The sequence below is a fragment of the Micropterus salmoides genome, unplaced genomic scaffold (assembly GCF_014851395.1).
Source record: "Micropterus salmoides isolate LMB-PRFRI ecotype aquatic unplaced genomic scaffold, ASM1485139v1 Ms_hic_scaffold_1, whole genome shotgun sequence".
Classification (NCBI taxonomy): domain Eukaryota; kingdom Metazoa; phylum Chordata; class Actinopteri; order Centrarchiformes; family Centrarchidae; genus Micropterus; species Micropterus salmoides.
In genome coordinates, this window is record NW_024040040.1 from 55,864,488 (window position 1) to 55,877,618 (window position 13,131).

The following is a 13,131-nucleotide window of genomic DNA, read 5'->3' on the forward strand; positions in this document are numbered from 1 at the left end:
CCTACCCATCCTCCGTTATCCTCTATCCATCCTCGGAGTGGCGGCGAGTCCAGACTCTCCTCCATCCACCCGGCGATGTCGTCCACCTGCCACGTCCCGCCCGTCTTGACCACCTCGGCGCACAGAGCGCCGCACAGCTCCATCATGGCCACGATGCGTCCCCAGTTCACCCCATCCCTGAACAGCTCCTCCCTGACCACCGTCAGGCTTCGCCGTCGTGCCGCCAGGCCGGCGTCGCCCTGCAGCAGCACCGACACATGGGCCGACAGGTCGCCGCGGTAATGGTGCTCCAGCTCGTCACCGGCGCACCGCAGGACGACCTGCAGCCGGGGTGGAGCCAACCAGGAATCTATGAAGAGGAGACCACCAATCATCAAGGAGGAGACGATTAGTATGTGTGTGTGTGTGTGTGTGTGTGTGTATATTTTATTTATTCACTTTTCTACTAATTGTTGTTGTTGTGTTGCTCAGGGAGGAGGGACCCTTTAAAGACAAGAGGGGCCAATCACAGCCCTTCTGTCAGGCAGGTGATGCATGTAATATACGGAGAGTACCATGCCTGTGTACTTGTATGTTTAGGTGATCCATGTCCAGTACTACAGAAGTATGTACCGTCAAACGTTTGACCCCTTCACTTCCACATAAAGACCACATGACTTCATGTACAGAAATAAAGATGCGGTTGCATGTTGACATGTACCAGAACAGTAAACATAAACAACCTCCTGAGAACCAGTTAGCCTGGTCTGTGTATTATCTTTGATTACAGCTCATTCATTATGTTGTTTGTCCGCCTCTGATAACACATACATCAAAGAAAAGAAGCCTCGACATAAAGGCAGGATAATTAGAAAGGCGTAAAATTAGCAACAGGCAGTGTCCAGTATAACGCAGTGAACACTACAGCCGGGACCAAACACATCCTCCGAGACCGACAGAGGCCAGTTTGACGACGGGGAATACAGTGCTGAGGTGGCTGAGTCAGCTAATAAGACCGCTAGCTGCACCGCTAACCGAGCTAACTAGCTACAGATGCAGACAGATACAGTTAACGGTTTAGCATCTGTAAACCACTTTTGTTCATGCTGTGTTCACTAGGAGGCTTAGGAGCTCGGTGTTGTTGCCCGCGCTTGGCTCCGGTTCTGGTTCCCAATGCGGCGCCGCTGAGTCAGCTATGACCGCTAGCTGCACGGCTAACTGAGCTAATTAGATAACAGCAGCTAGTTAGCAGCAGTTAGCAGTCACTTTAGCATAAAGCAACAACGTGTCCATCAGGAAACTCTGTAAATCACAGAGTTGAGGCAGAGCTGCGTGGGGACATGGAGAACTTTAATACCGAGCAGCACGTCGGCAGCGAGGCAGCTGACGTCTGATGCTGACAGAGCAACAGGTCGAGTCATCCGTTTGACTCCGCCCATGTTGAACAGCGTCCCGAACTCTGCTGTCACTCAATCTGACCTCCATTAAACGTCACACCAAGGAGGCACGTGACATCATAAGAAAAGAGGAGGAGCTAAACAGTGATGTCACTCATGCTATGACGTCACCTTATACCATGAGCAGTGACATCATCATGCTACGAGCAAAAGAAGTGACATCATAACAGGAAGAGCAGAGAGTACTAGTAGTCATAGTAGCTTTATTTTTAGTACTACGTGTCATAGTATTAGCTTTTTGTAGTAGCCTAGAAGTAGTATGTGAAGTAGTAGTAGTCGCTTTATTTTTAGTAGTAGTAGTAGTAGTAGTACTTGCAGTAGTATCAATAGACTCCTCCACATACCCCTTTGATGACATCATAATCAATGATAAGACAGTAGCCGTTGCTGTGACAACACGGTCACCTTGCTCACCTGGCTGGTGTGACCTTGCTCCCTCAGATCTCCATGACAACCATGACGTTGGCGCACCTTGCTCGCGCCTTGGTCGCCAGCCACCTGTTCGTGCTGGCCGCACGCGCCACGCCACGCCGCTGTTGAGCAGCTTGTAGCGGAGGTAGTCCTCCACGATGTCCCGGCTGCTGTAGGCGGCTGACATCACCCCCCCACCCCCCCTACAGGCCGCCGTCCGTCACTGCCACGCCTAGACACTGACCTCACGCATCCTCAGAGACACAGCCAATAGGAGCACGGCGCCTGATGACGTCAGCAAGAAACGTCGCCAGCTGAATCCGCCGATCCGCGGTGTTATTATTATTATTATTATTATTATTATTCAGTGTTTCCTAAATCAGTCAATAGTTCAGCTGTGAACACACATCCGAGTCCATGTTTGGATAAAATCCTTCAAAAGCTGAAGTTTGAAACTGATCCAGCAAGAAACGGGTCTCAGCTGACCGTGAAGACCGCGCGGCTGTGTTGATTATCTGATGATGGAAGCCGCGAGGTGAAGAATCTGAACACACATGATGCGCAGAGGAAGCGGACCCGCTGCTGCGGATCGGTAACCCATGTGAAGCTGTGGACAGACGCAGGATCAGGTCCGGGTCTTCCTCCGGGTCCGTAGTACTCCTCACTGATACCGCACGTGCCGCACAAACACACAGGCGCACTCACAGCCGGTGGTCACGCCCCCCTCCGGGATTCCCCTCCGACGGTCCTCGCCGCCAGACTCCGGTCAGAAAAGTCCCTATAAATCCCTTCAGAGGATGATGAGGATGAAGGCTTCTGGATTCACATTGATCCGGCTCAGATCCGGCTCGTGGGTCGGAGAGAAGTCACAGAATAACGGTCACTTCCTCCTGCGTCACTCTCATTCATGCTTTCACTGCGTAGTGCGCGTCCGTGTCACTTTTGAAGTACTGCGTTTTCCTTGTCTTGATAAATGTGTATTATTAGTAGTACTACTACGTTTTAGTACTTGTAATAGTGGTATTAATCTTTGTAGCGGGAGTATAATAGTAGTGGTGGTCTGGAAGTATTAATATTATTGTTTTTATTAGTAGTAGCTACCCTAGTAGCAGTAGTATTACTTAGTTGGTAGTTAATAGTAGGCTAGTATTATTTACAGTAGACATACTATTAATAATGGCACTAGTACCATTAGTTCTAGCTAGTAGAATGAAGAGTACAATAGATAGAGGTTGGAGCCTAGCAGTATTATTAATACTGCAGTATTCCAGTAGTAGTATTGTAGCAGAATCAGCAGTAGTAGTTCTTGTTAGCAGAAGTATTATTATCAGCACCAGTTGTTGTAGCACTCGAGTTAGTACTGATGGCACTCTAGTTGTAGTAGAGGTCATAGTACGTAGCAAATAGTACTTGTAAAAGTAGTATTTGTTGCAGGAGTATTAGTAGTAATAGTAGTAGTAGGCTTGCAAGTATTATTATTGTTTTTATTAGTTGTACCCTAGTAGTAGTAGAAGTGTTCCTAGTGGTTGTAGTATATTTAATTGTAGTATTTCTTACAGTAGACAAACCATTATAGTTGGTACTAGACTATTTGTAGTGGTTGTAGTAGTAGTATGATTAGTAGTAGTAGGCCTAGTTGTGGTGACGTATACCTACTAGTCGTAGTAGTTGTAGTATTTTTACTAGAATAGCGTTTAGTACTGTGGTACTATTAGTACTAGTATTAGTAGTAGTGGTACCTCTAGTAGTTCTAATAGTAGCAGTAACAATAATAGCAGTAGTTCTTGTAGTAGTAGCTGCACCAAAGTTGTAGTAGTAGCAGTAATAGTACTTGTACTACATGTGTTTGTGTCAGGTGACTGCCACAACACTGGCGGATCACTACTACAGTACCAGCAGCAGCAGTAGTAGTAGGATTGTAGTATCTCAGTGGTTTCTGTTTCAATAAAAAACAATGTTTATTGATCAGCTGAATGGAAACTTGTTGTGGTTTATTTGTTGTTGTTGATGAGCTGTTGTTTGTGTAACACGTGTGTGTGTGTGTGTTTGTACTTGTTTTCATGACAACTGAGGACATTTTTATGATAACACACCTTCAATATCAGGACGTCCAGAAAAATAAGGACATTTTGGGGGTCCTCATTTTTCCAAGCTCACTACAGAGTTCTAGATGCTCCCTGAATGCCTCTAAGCCAAAAATCTCCCATGTCCTGAAATATCACAAGTTTACAAAGTGTGTGAATGTTTTTTGCTCATTTGCTGATACGCCAACTAGTGGTCAGTTTTGGTACTTTAACACACTTTAAACACACATTCATGACACACTCAACAGGTCCTCATAAATCTGTAATTTTTCTTACACAAACTTTTTAAGCTAGTTTAGAAATAGCCTACTGTAATTCAGTAATTCACATTTTCCATGCTCAAAAAGTAACATCCCCAATTTAATACTGCTGATTAAGTATCGTGTTCACCAATTTAGAGAATCAGTTCCTCACATAATGGCTTAAATTAAGATAGATCAGCTGGATAAGCTAATGTTAGCTTCCCCAGAGCCACCAAACTTCTCACAACCGTCTTGCTGCTGCCGACCTGCAGACACAGCTGAGTCTCCACAGGCATGGCCTCACAAGTAATTACTTTTCTTCATTTTCAACCACAGAGACAGTTATTCTCTGAGTTTATATACAATTTGACCGTTCTTTAACAGATATTTACACTTGGCCTGCAGTTGCAGTGTTAGTACCAATCAGTTAGCCTAATAAGCTAATGTTAATGACATGCATTGGTGAGAAAATGAGTAAGCTAAATTATGAATAAAGGGAGAATAATACCATGTATACATCCTATTTTATTCAGAGTAAGTATTGCTGTTTTTGGAACTTGTCTTGCTGACTTTTTGTCATCAATCTATGTAGATTTTTGCTAACTGAGGAGCACATGGCCATTTGATAAGCATGTCAAAAAGGAGGACCAGAGTTGATCCTGAGGCTGAGGCTGTTCAGTTTTATCTTTAATTTTATCTTGAGGTGACAAACCTTGTTTAAGGTCAGGTGGTCAATAAGAGCTATTTTCTGCTAAAGCTGTACGATAACCTGTCACTGTTCAACTTTACGCTCATGTAATATTTCTTCTTTAAAAAAGGCTATTATTAACCGTGTTTTTTTTGCAGTTATATAATAAATCCCCCTCTCACCGATTGCGGGGTGGTATGTGTCATCCTCAAGCTCCGGTCCTCTACCAGAGGCCTGAGAGTTTGAGGGTTCTGCGCAGTATCTTAGCTGTTCCTAGGACTGCACTCTTCTGGACAGAGACCTCTAATGTTTTACCTGGAATCTGCTGTAGCCACTCTCCCAGTTTGGGGGTCACAGCCCCCAGGGCTCCGATCACCACTGGCACCACTGTTGCTCTTACTTTCCTTTGTTTTCTAGCTCCTCTTTCTTGGTATTTCTCAAGCTTCTCGTGTTCCTTCTTCTTGATGTTGCTGTCGCTTGGGATCACCACATCTATCACTACTGCCTTCTTCTGCTGTTTGTCGATCAACACGATGTCTGGTTGGTTAGCCATCACCAGTTTGTCAGTCTGGATCTTGAAGTCCCACAGGATCTTAGCTCAACTACCTTAGGAGGTGTCTTCCATTTTGACCTTGGGACTTCCAGCCCATACTCATGGCAGATGTTCCTGTACACTATGACAGCTACCTGGTTATGGCGTTCCATGTACGCACTTCCTGCCAGCATCTTAACTCTGCTGTTATGTGCTGTACTGTCTCAGGGGCATCCTTGCACAGTCTGTACCTGGGTCCTGCCTGGTGTGGTAGACCCCAGCCTCTATTGATCTTGTACTGAGTGCCTGTTCTTGTGCCGCCATGATTAGTGCTTCTGTGCTGTCCTTCAGTCCAGCCTTTTCCAGCCACTGGTAGGATTTCTTGATATCTGCCACTTCTTCTATTTGTCTGTGGTAATGTCGTGCAGCGGCTTGTCCCTCCATGAAGGTTCTTCATCTTCCTTGTGCTCACCTTCAGGTTTCTGCTGCCTGAGGTATTCACTAAGCCCTTCATCTTTGGGGGCCATCTTCCTGATGTACTCCTGGATCTTCGTTGTTTCATCCTGGACAGTGGTCTTGACACTCACTAGCCCTCGGCCTCCCTCGCTACCCTTGGTGTACAGTCTCAGGGTGCTGGATTTGGGGTGAAACCCTCCATGCATTGTGAGGAGCTTTCTCGTCTTGATGTCAGTGGCCTCTATCTCCTCCTTTGGCCAGTTTATTATACCAGCGGGGTATCTGATGACTGGCGGGGCGTATGTGTTGATGGCTCGGATCTTGTTTTTCCCATTCAGCATTCCAATGTCGTTGCTGTAGATCCTGGTAGTGTGGATCAGTGAGTCAATGTTTCGCTCATTTCTGGCATACAGCTTGATGTCATCCATGTAGAGGAGGTGACTGATGGTTGTTCCACTCCAGAACCAGTATCTGTAGCCAGTCTTTGTGATGATCTGGCTGAGGCAGTTCAGGCCTATGCAGAACAGCAGCGGGGATAGTGCATCACCTTGGTATATGCCGCACTTGATGGTGACTTGTGCAATTGGCTTTGAGTTGGCTTCCAGACTTGTTTTCCACAGCCCCATTGAGTTCTTGATGAAGGCTGTCTGTGAAGATTCTCAGTCTGTGGCCCTTTCATCACTTCCCAGGAAACTCAACAAATGTAACCTATTGGCCTCAGGTGAAGATGCCAACGATGGTCGTTCAGTCTTGGCCTTCGGTAGTCCTAACGACTGTAACGAACTCAGCTATTTATTTCTATCTATCAAATAAATAGCTGAGTTCCCTACCAGTCAGTCAGATCTGTCCAGTGTCTTCAACCAAGTCCAGTTGCCCTTGAATTTGATGAAGAGTGTCTTGTTGATCTTGTACATTTTCAGTATCCAGTATCCATGTATATGCATTGAGTCTTGTAGTCAATCCAGGCAGTGCACAGATTGGTCTGCCTGGTCTTGCAGTCTCGAGTGACTGCTCTATCAACCAGTAGCTGGTGCTTGGCTATGTATTGAGCCTTGTGCCTACTCATCTTAGCCGCTATGATGCCTGACAGGCTACATCCCATAGTCTCTGCATATAACCCCTCTCACTGAAGGTCTTGTTCCAGTAGCCTGGGTTCCTGATGCAGATCTTGTTAACCCGGGTGACGTCTGAGCCGGTATGGCTCTTGTATTTGCAGTTTCACTCATGGGTTAGGCTGGTAGGCTGGTAGCATTAAGCCTGGATACCCCCCACCCTGGAATCAAACCCAAGATCACCTGTACCAAAGTGTGTGTGTGAGAGTGTGTGTGTGTGTGTGTGTGTGTGTGTGTGTGTGTGTGTGTGTGTGTGTGTGTGTGTGTGTGAGAGAGAGTCTGCTGCCCCCTGCTGGATCAATCATCCACATATTGATTATGGATCAGACTGTAACATCCTCTCTGTAAATATTAACACAGTAAGTTTTTATTCCAGACTCAACGAGAGTATCTAAGTACTTTTATTTGAGTACTACAGTTAAGTCCACGTTTGAGGTAACTGTACTTTTATGCTACTTTATATTGTTCTCCACTACATGTCAGAGGGGAGTCATTACTACAAATAGTCAGTTAGTTATATATATAATAGCAGTAGCCTCTCATTAATATTAATAGTACTTGTAGTACCGAGCTGAAACATTTTAAATCTCTCTCTCCGGTTTAAACCTCTCAGGTTTGAGGGTTTGCTGCTTTTCACAGTTTTATACCTTTTTAAATTCATCAGAGCTGCTGAAGATTATTTTTATTGGTGATTAATCTGCTGATTATTTTATTTTAATGTCAGAGAGTCATGAACTCGACCATCCCAGTTTCCCAGAGTCCTGTATGTCTCCAGAAGTCTTGTTTTTCCTGACCAGCAGTCCAAAACCCAAAGATATTCATACAATACAGAACAGTTGTAAAGCTCCACCTGGAGGCTGGAACCAGCGCTTTACTGTGTTTGTAAAACCACTGAGACCACTGACTGGTTATCAGCTGATCAGGAGTTTTGCACTGTTGGTCGAACAAAACAAGACTGTTGAAGAGCTTTTTAAAACTATTTCTTTTGTTTCAACATTTCAAAGAGGATAAATCAATGAACTGAACTGATAAAGTAAGTAATCTGCAGCTCTGCTGTTTAAACTTTGTCTAAAGTAAACTACATATTTAAATTCTGTGAAATCCTCAAAAATACATTTGTATAAACTCAGCAGCATCAACGGTTGTTCCTGTAGTAGAAGTATTATTAGTAGTAGCTGATACTCTGCTACAGCACAGACTGATCAATACAACCTCTCAGAGACGGGTCACATGCTGACTGGAGGGTTGTTGTTGTTGTTGCTGTTGTCTCCACCAGGTGGCAGGGCTGAGCTGTGTGTTACAGGTAGAGGTGTTTACAGTTTAAAGGGCCAGTTCACTCAATACAGACGATTAGTGGATCGATACAACAACAATCAGCTGATGTTTAATAATGATAAACTTTACTTTATAAAACACGTTAAAGCAACATTATGTCGCAGATATATTTATCCTAAAATAAATCAACATCAACACGACTCTTCAGCGAGAGTCCTAAACTTTGACTTCCGAGTCCACAACAAGTCATAATGAGCTCTTCACCAACTTAATACCATTTCATGTTCAAAATGAAAACTCTTACAGAATAAAACGTTTACCTGCACAGAAACAAAAGGCAGAAGCAGTTTCACACAGCAAATGTTACATCATTTCATTATTTAGCCTATATTTGGACTTGAAGACGTCGTCACACATCAGTTTCTGAATTCAAACATATAAATCACATGTACTGAAGCAGTATGCAGCGTTGCATTGTGGTCCATGGAGGCTGTGTGTAAGCTGCTCTCTGGGTGTGAACACTTCACCGTGTTGCTTCAGGTACAGGTGAGATGAAATGTGAGCCTTCGTGCTGCCTGATGACCTAACTTCACGTGTTGAGTCCGTGTTTGGGCCCAGAGCCAGATGTTGGGAACCTCCCTCCTGTCAGCTCTGGAAACTCTTCTTCACCAGTTCTTGTCTCTGTCTCGTCTCTCAGGTACACAAAGATCGCTTAAGCTGGGAACACAGTTCATCATTCAGACTGTCCTTTGTGTTTTCCTCTCGTGTGGACGCTGTGCTGAAGCAGAGAGGAATAAACTTTCCCTGGGAGGTCGGCCTGGAGGGGGTTATAGTAGAAGAAGAAGAGAAGGCAGAAAGGATGGCGTCGCCTCTGCAGCATGAGCAAAAGGGACATTTAAAAAAGTTAAGTACTGTTGTGAGAACGAGATGAATGTGAAGCAAAGGACACTGGAAGCCACTGGTTCTGGTTCTTGGGGGGCCTTCATAGAAACCGTTTGACTGCCTGACACGTAAACAAACCATAAAGTAACGTGATTTGCCGTCGCTTTAAGACTGATAATCTTTAACTGACTAGCTCAATTTGCTGGTGTTCAAACAGTGCTCTAGTTATAAATGCCAGTAAAACTAAGGACTAATCTGCAGTAATAACATCCCACTTTGCCTAAACACAGTAAACATTAATGACCGTCCTGTTGACATTGTGGAGGACTTTAAATACAACTTGACAGTAGATTGAGTTTTGCAGCGAACTCTGACTATATCTATAAAAAGGCCATGCAATGATGTATTTGTTGGGAAGTTGAACAGCTTCTCTGTAAGTGAAAATACCCTAGAGTTGGTCTCACGTACAACATATCAACATGGTATGGTTGTCTTGGGGATAGAAATAGGTCTAAATTAGCAAGGATTGTGAAAATGCCTGTGAAAATCATACGTACACCACAGAGACAGCTGAGTGAGATATATACGCTCCACTGCAGACAGAAAGCACAGTGAATTGTGGGGGGATCCTTCAAACCCCCTGTTTGCTGAATGTTTTATAATGAACCTGGTGAGGCCAAAGACAAGTTTCCTGAAATGGATAATAAAGACTTATCTCTTGTGCCTGACCTTACCTTTGACTTAAGAGACCTTTACCTCTGGAGACCTTTATCGTGACATGCTCAGCGGCAGTGCATGCTGAAGTCTCAAAATAACGCTGGTTTCCAGTAAAGAGGAAGCTTTTGCTGTAAATTAAACCAAAAGGTAAAGCGTCCCTGATTTGTGTATCTAGCACTCATGAGGGGAGGTGTGAAAAAAGGTGTGATAAGGAGGGGAAGGTCCGGAGTCTTCAGTTTATATAGTAAATATAAATTTTCAGTAAACTTTAAGACCTTTAAGTCTCCTGTCAGGACGTCTCATGTATGCATTCCCTGATGACATCGAGATAATCATTTTAATCAGGAAAGAAGGCACTGTTTGCCTAAACATCAGCAGCCACTGTGAAAATGAAAGCAACGTCAGTTAGAGATTAAATAACAGAAGGAAGATGGTGACAACCCATGATTGATGTCTTTTCTGCTTCTTGTGTGTAATTTTCATTTAAGATCTAGAGAACAAATGCTCATTTAGTCTTGGTTTTAGACCTGCTGGATCTGCTTTGTATGCATTGGAAATTAGAAAATATTATTATTCTTTGACTTGATATTTTTCTTGTTAATTTGTGACTAGAGCAAAGGGGTGTTGCAACTACTGGCAGGAAGTGTACGGTACCTGGAAGGAAGGATTTTTCTTTTTTTTTTCTTTTTATTAAAAGAAAATACAGAACAAAACTCTACAAAAACTCTTCAGGCTTATCCATTCACACTCACATTCACACCCTGAAAATATACAATTTTACAATGATTATTTAGTAGGAATATTCTTGAATATGAATCTACTGTAGTGTTATAAATTGATCTAAAGTACTCTTTCCATGGGATTGGTGCATTAATTTCATCTTCCCAGTACTGGCAGATTTTGTGAGGAAAAAGTGCAGAATTGTGTAATCTACATTTTGTTTAAATAGAATGATTACTACTCTATTATTGCTGAGTCCATGACTAATATAAAAATTTCCTCCCCATTCAGACTTCCATTTTAATTTGCTATCTAATTTTGAATGTGTTTCTTGCACGCCAACAATTTGAATATCTTTCTTCAGCCACGTAAAGATCTTGTTTTGTTTGGAGACATTTGCGAAACCGTTAAAATTATATGTTGAGATTCCAATATTACAGATGAGTGTGCAGCTTGTATAACAGTGTAAAGTAGTGAGCGTGCAGCTTGTATAACAGTGTAAAGTAGTGAGCGTGCAGCTTGTACAGATTGTATAACAGTGTAAAGTAGTGAGCGTACAGCTTGTATAACAGTGTAAAGTGGTGAGCGTTCAGCTTGTATAACAGTGTAAAGTAGTGAGCGTGCAGCTTGTATAACAGTGTAAAGTAGTGAGCGTTCAGCTTGTATAACAGTGTAAAGTAGTGAGCGTGCAGTTTGTATAACAGTGTAAAGTAGTGAGAGTACAGCTTGTATAACAGTGTAAAGTAGTGAGCTTGTATAACAGTGTAAAGTCGTGAGCGTGCAGCTTGTATAACAGTGTAAAGTAGTGAGCGTTCAGCTTGTATAACAGTGTAAAGTAGTGAGCGTGCAGCTTGTATGACAGTGTAAAGTAGTGAGCGTTCAGCTTGTATAACAGTGTAAAGTAGTGAGAGTGAGCGTACAGCTTGTATAACAGTGTAAAGTAGTGAGCGTGCAGCTTGTATAACAGTGTAAAGTAGCGAGAGTGAGCGTACAGCTTGTATAACAGTGTAAAGTAGTGAGCGTTCAGCTTGTATAACAGTGTAAAGTAGTGAGCGTGCAGCTTGTATAACAGTGTAAAGTAGTGAGCGTTCAGCTTGTATAACAGTGTAAAGTAGTGAGAGTGAGCGTACAGCTTGTATAACAGTGTAAAGTAGTGAGCGTGCAGCTTGTATAACAGTGTAAAGTAGTGAGAGTGAGCGTACAGCTTGTATAACAGTGTAAAGTATGAGCGTACAGCTTGTATAACAGTGTAAAGTAGCGAGCGTGCAGCTTGTATAACAGTGTAAAGTAGTGAGCGTGCAGCTTGTACAGATTGTATAACAGTGTAAAGTAGTGAGCGTACAGCTTGTATAACAGTGTAAAGTGGTGAGCGTTCAGCTTGTATAACAGTGTAAAGTAGTGAGCGTGCAGCTTGTATAACAGTGTAAAGTAGTGAGCGTTCAGCTTGTATAACAGTGTAAAGTAGTGAGCGTGCAGTTTGTATAACAGTGTAAAGTAGTGAGAGTACAGCTTGTATAACAGTGTAAAGTAGTGAGCTTGTATAACAGTGTAAAGTCGTGAGCGTGCAGCTTGTATAACAGTGTAAAGTAGTGAGCGTTCAGCTTGTATAACAGTGTAAAGTAGTGAGCGTGCAGCTTGTATAACAGTGTAAAGTAGTGAGCGTTCAGCTTGTATAACAGTGTAAAGTAGTGAGAGTGAGCGTACAGCTTGTATAACAGTGTAAAGTAGTGAGCGTACAGCTTGTATAACGGTGTAAAGCCGTGAGCATGCAGCTTGTATAACAGTGTAAAGTAGTGAGCGTTGCAGCTTGTATAATAGCGTAAAGTAGTGAGCGTGCAGCTTGTATAACAGTGTAAAGTAGTGAGCGTACAGCTTGTATAACAGTGTAAAGTAGTGAGCGTGCAGCTTGTGTAACAGTGTAAAGCAGTGAGCGTGCAGCTTGTATAACAGTGTAAAGTAGTGAGCGTGCAGCTTGTATAACAGTGTAAAGCAGTGAGCGTGCAGCTTGTATAACAGTGTAAAGTAGTGAGCGTTGCAGCTTGTATAATAGCGTAAAGTAGTGAGCGTTGCAGCTTGTATAACAGTGTAAATTTGCTGCCCCCTCAAAATAACACTTCACACAGACATTAATGTGTAAAGCGCTGTGTTGTCACATGAAAAGATTAAAATCAAATTTTACACAAATGTGAGGGGTGTTCTCTCTTTTGTCAGATACTGTATATATCCTCATTACCCTTCACTTGTCTTCACCTTAGTAAATAAATACTTTATTCCCAGGTACTGTGTGTGCACTGTTTTATAACCTAATGAACAAAATACAATTTCATTGGTTATTCAGTATGATGTATCACATCCTTCCAGTCCTGTGTGAAGGGCGGGTTTGTTGCATGTATATGTGGAAATATGGTTTTATCAGTCTGGTTCACAAACTGTAACCTTGAAGCCAAAAGCCACGTCTCATTTATGTTTTTATTTTGAAGACACTTCACTCAGTAACATTGCTGATGAGGGACAACCCTCCTATGACTACAGGTCTACAGGATGGATTCAGGGTTCTGGTTTAGCTCTTCAGACAC

General features: G+C 43.0%; 2 protein-coding genes across 2 annotated transcripts in view; both read right to left on the bottom strand.

The window, feature by feature from the left end:
• Positions 1 to 2,746, bottom strand: part of LOC119897619 (apoptosis regulator Bcl-2-like) — a 29,484-nt gene extending 26,738 nt beyond the window's left edge. Inside the window, exons 1-2 of the mRNA XM_038711460.1 lie at positions 1,851 to 2,746; positions 6 to 349 (exon numbers count right to left, since the gene is read on the bottom strand). Of these exons, the coding sequence (XP_038567388.1) occupies positions 6 to 349; positions 1,851 to 2,034 (528 nt within the window). The 5' untranslated portion in view covers positions 2,035 to 2,746. The remainder of the gene's footprint in view (positions 1 to 5; positions 350 to 1,850) is intronic.
• LOC119897314 (NACHT, LRR and PYD domains-containing protein 12-like) overlaps positions 1 to 13,131 on the bottom strand; it is a 609,009-nt gene that overhangs the window by 251,828 nt on the left and 344,050 nt on the right. The gene's annotated exons all lie outside the window — the stretch shown is intronic.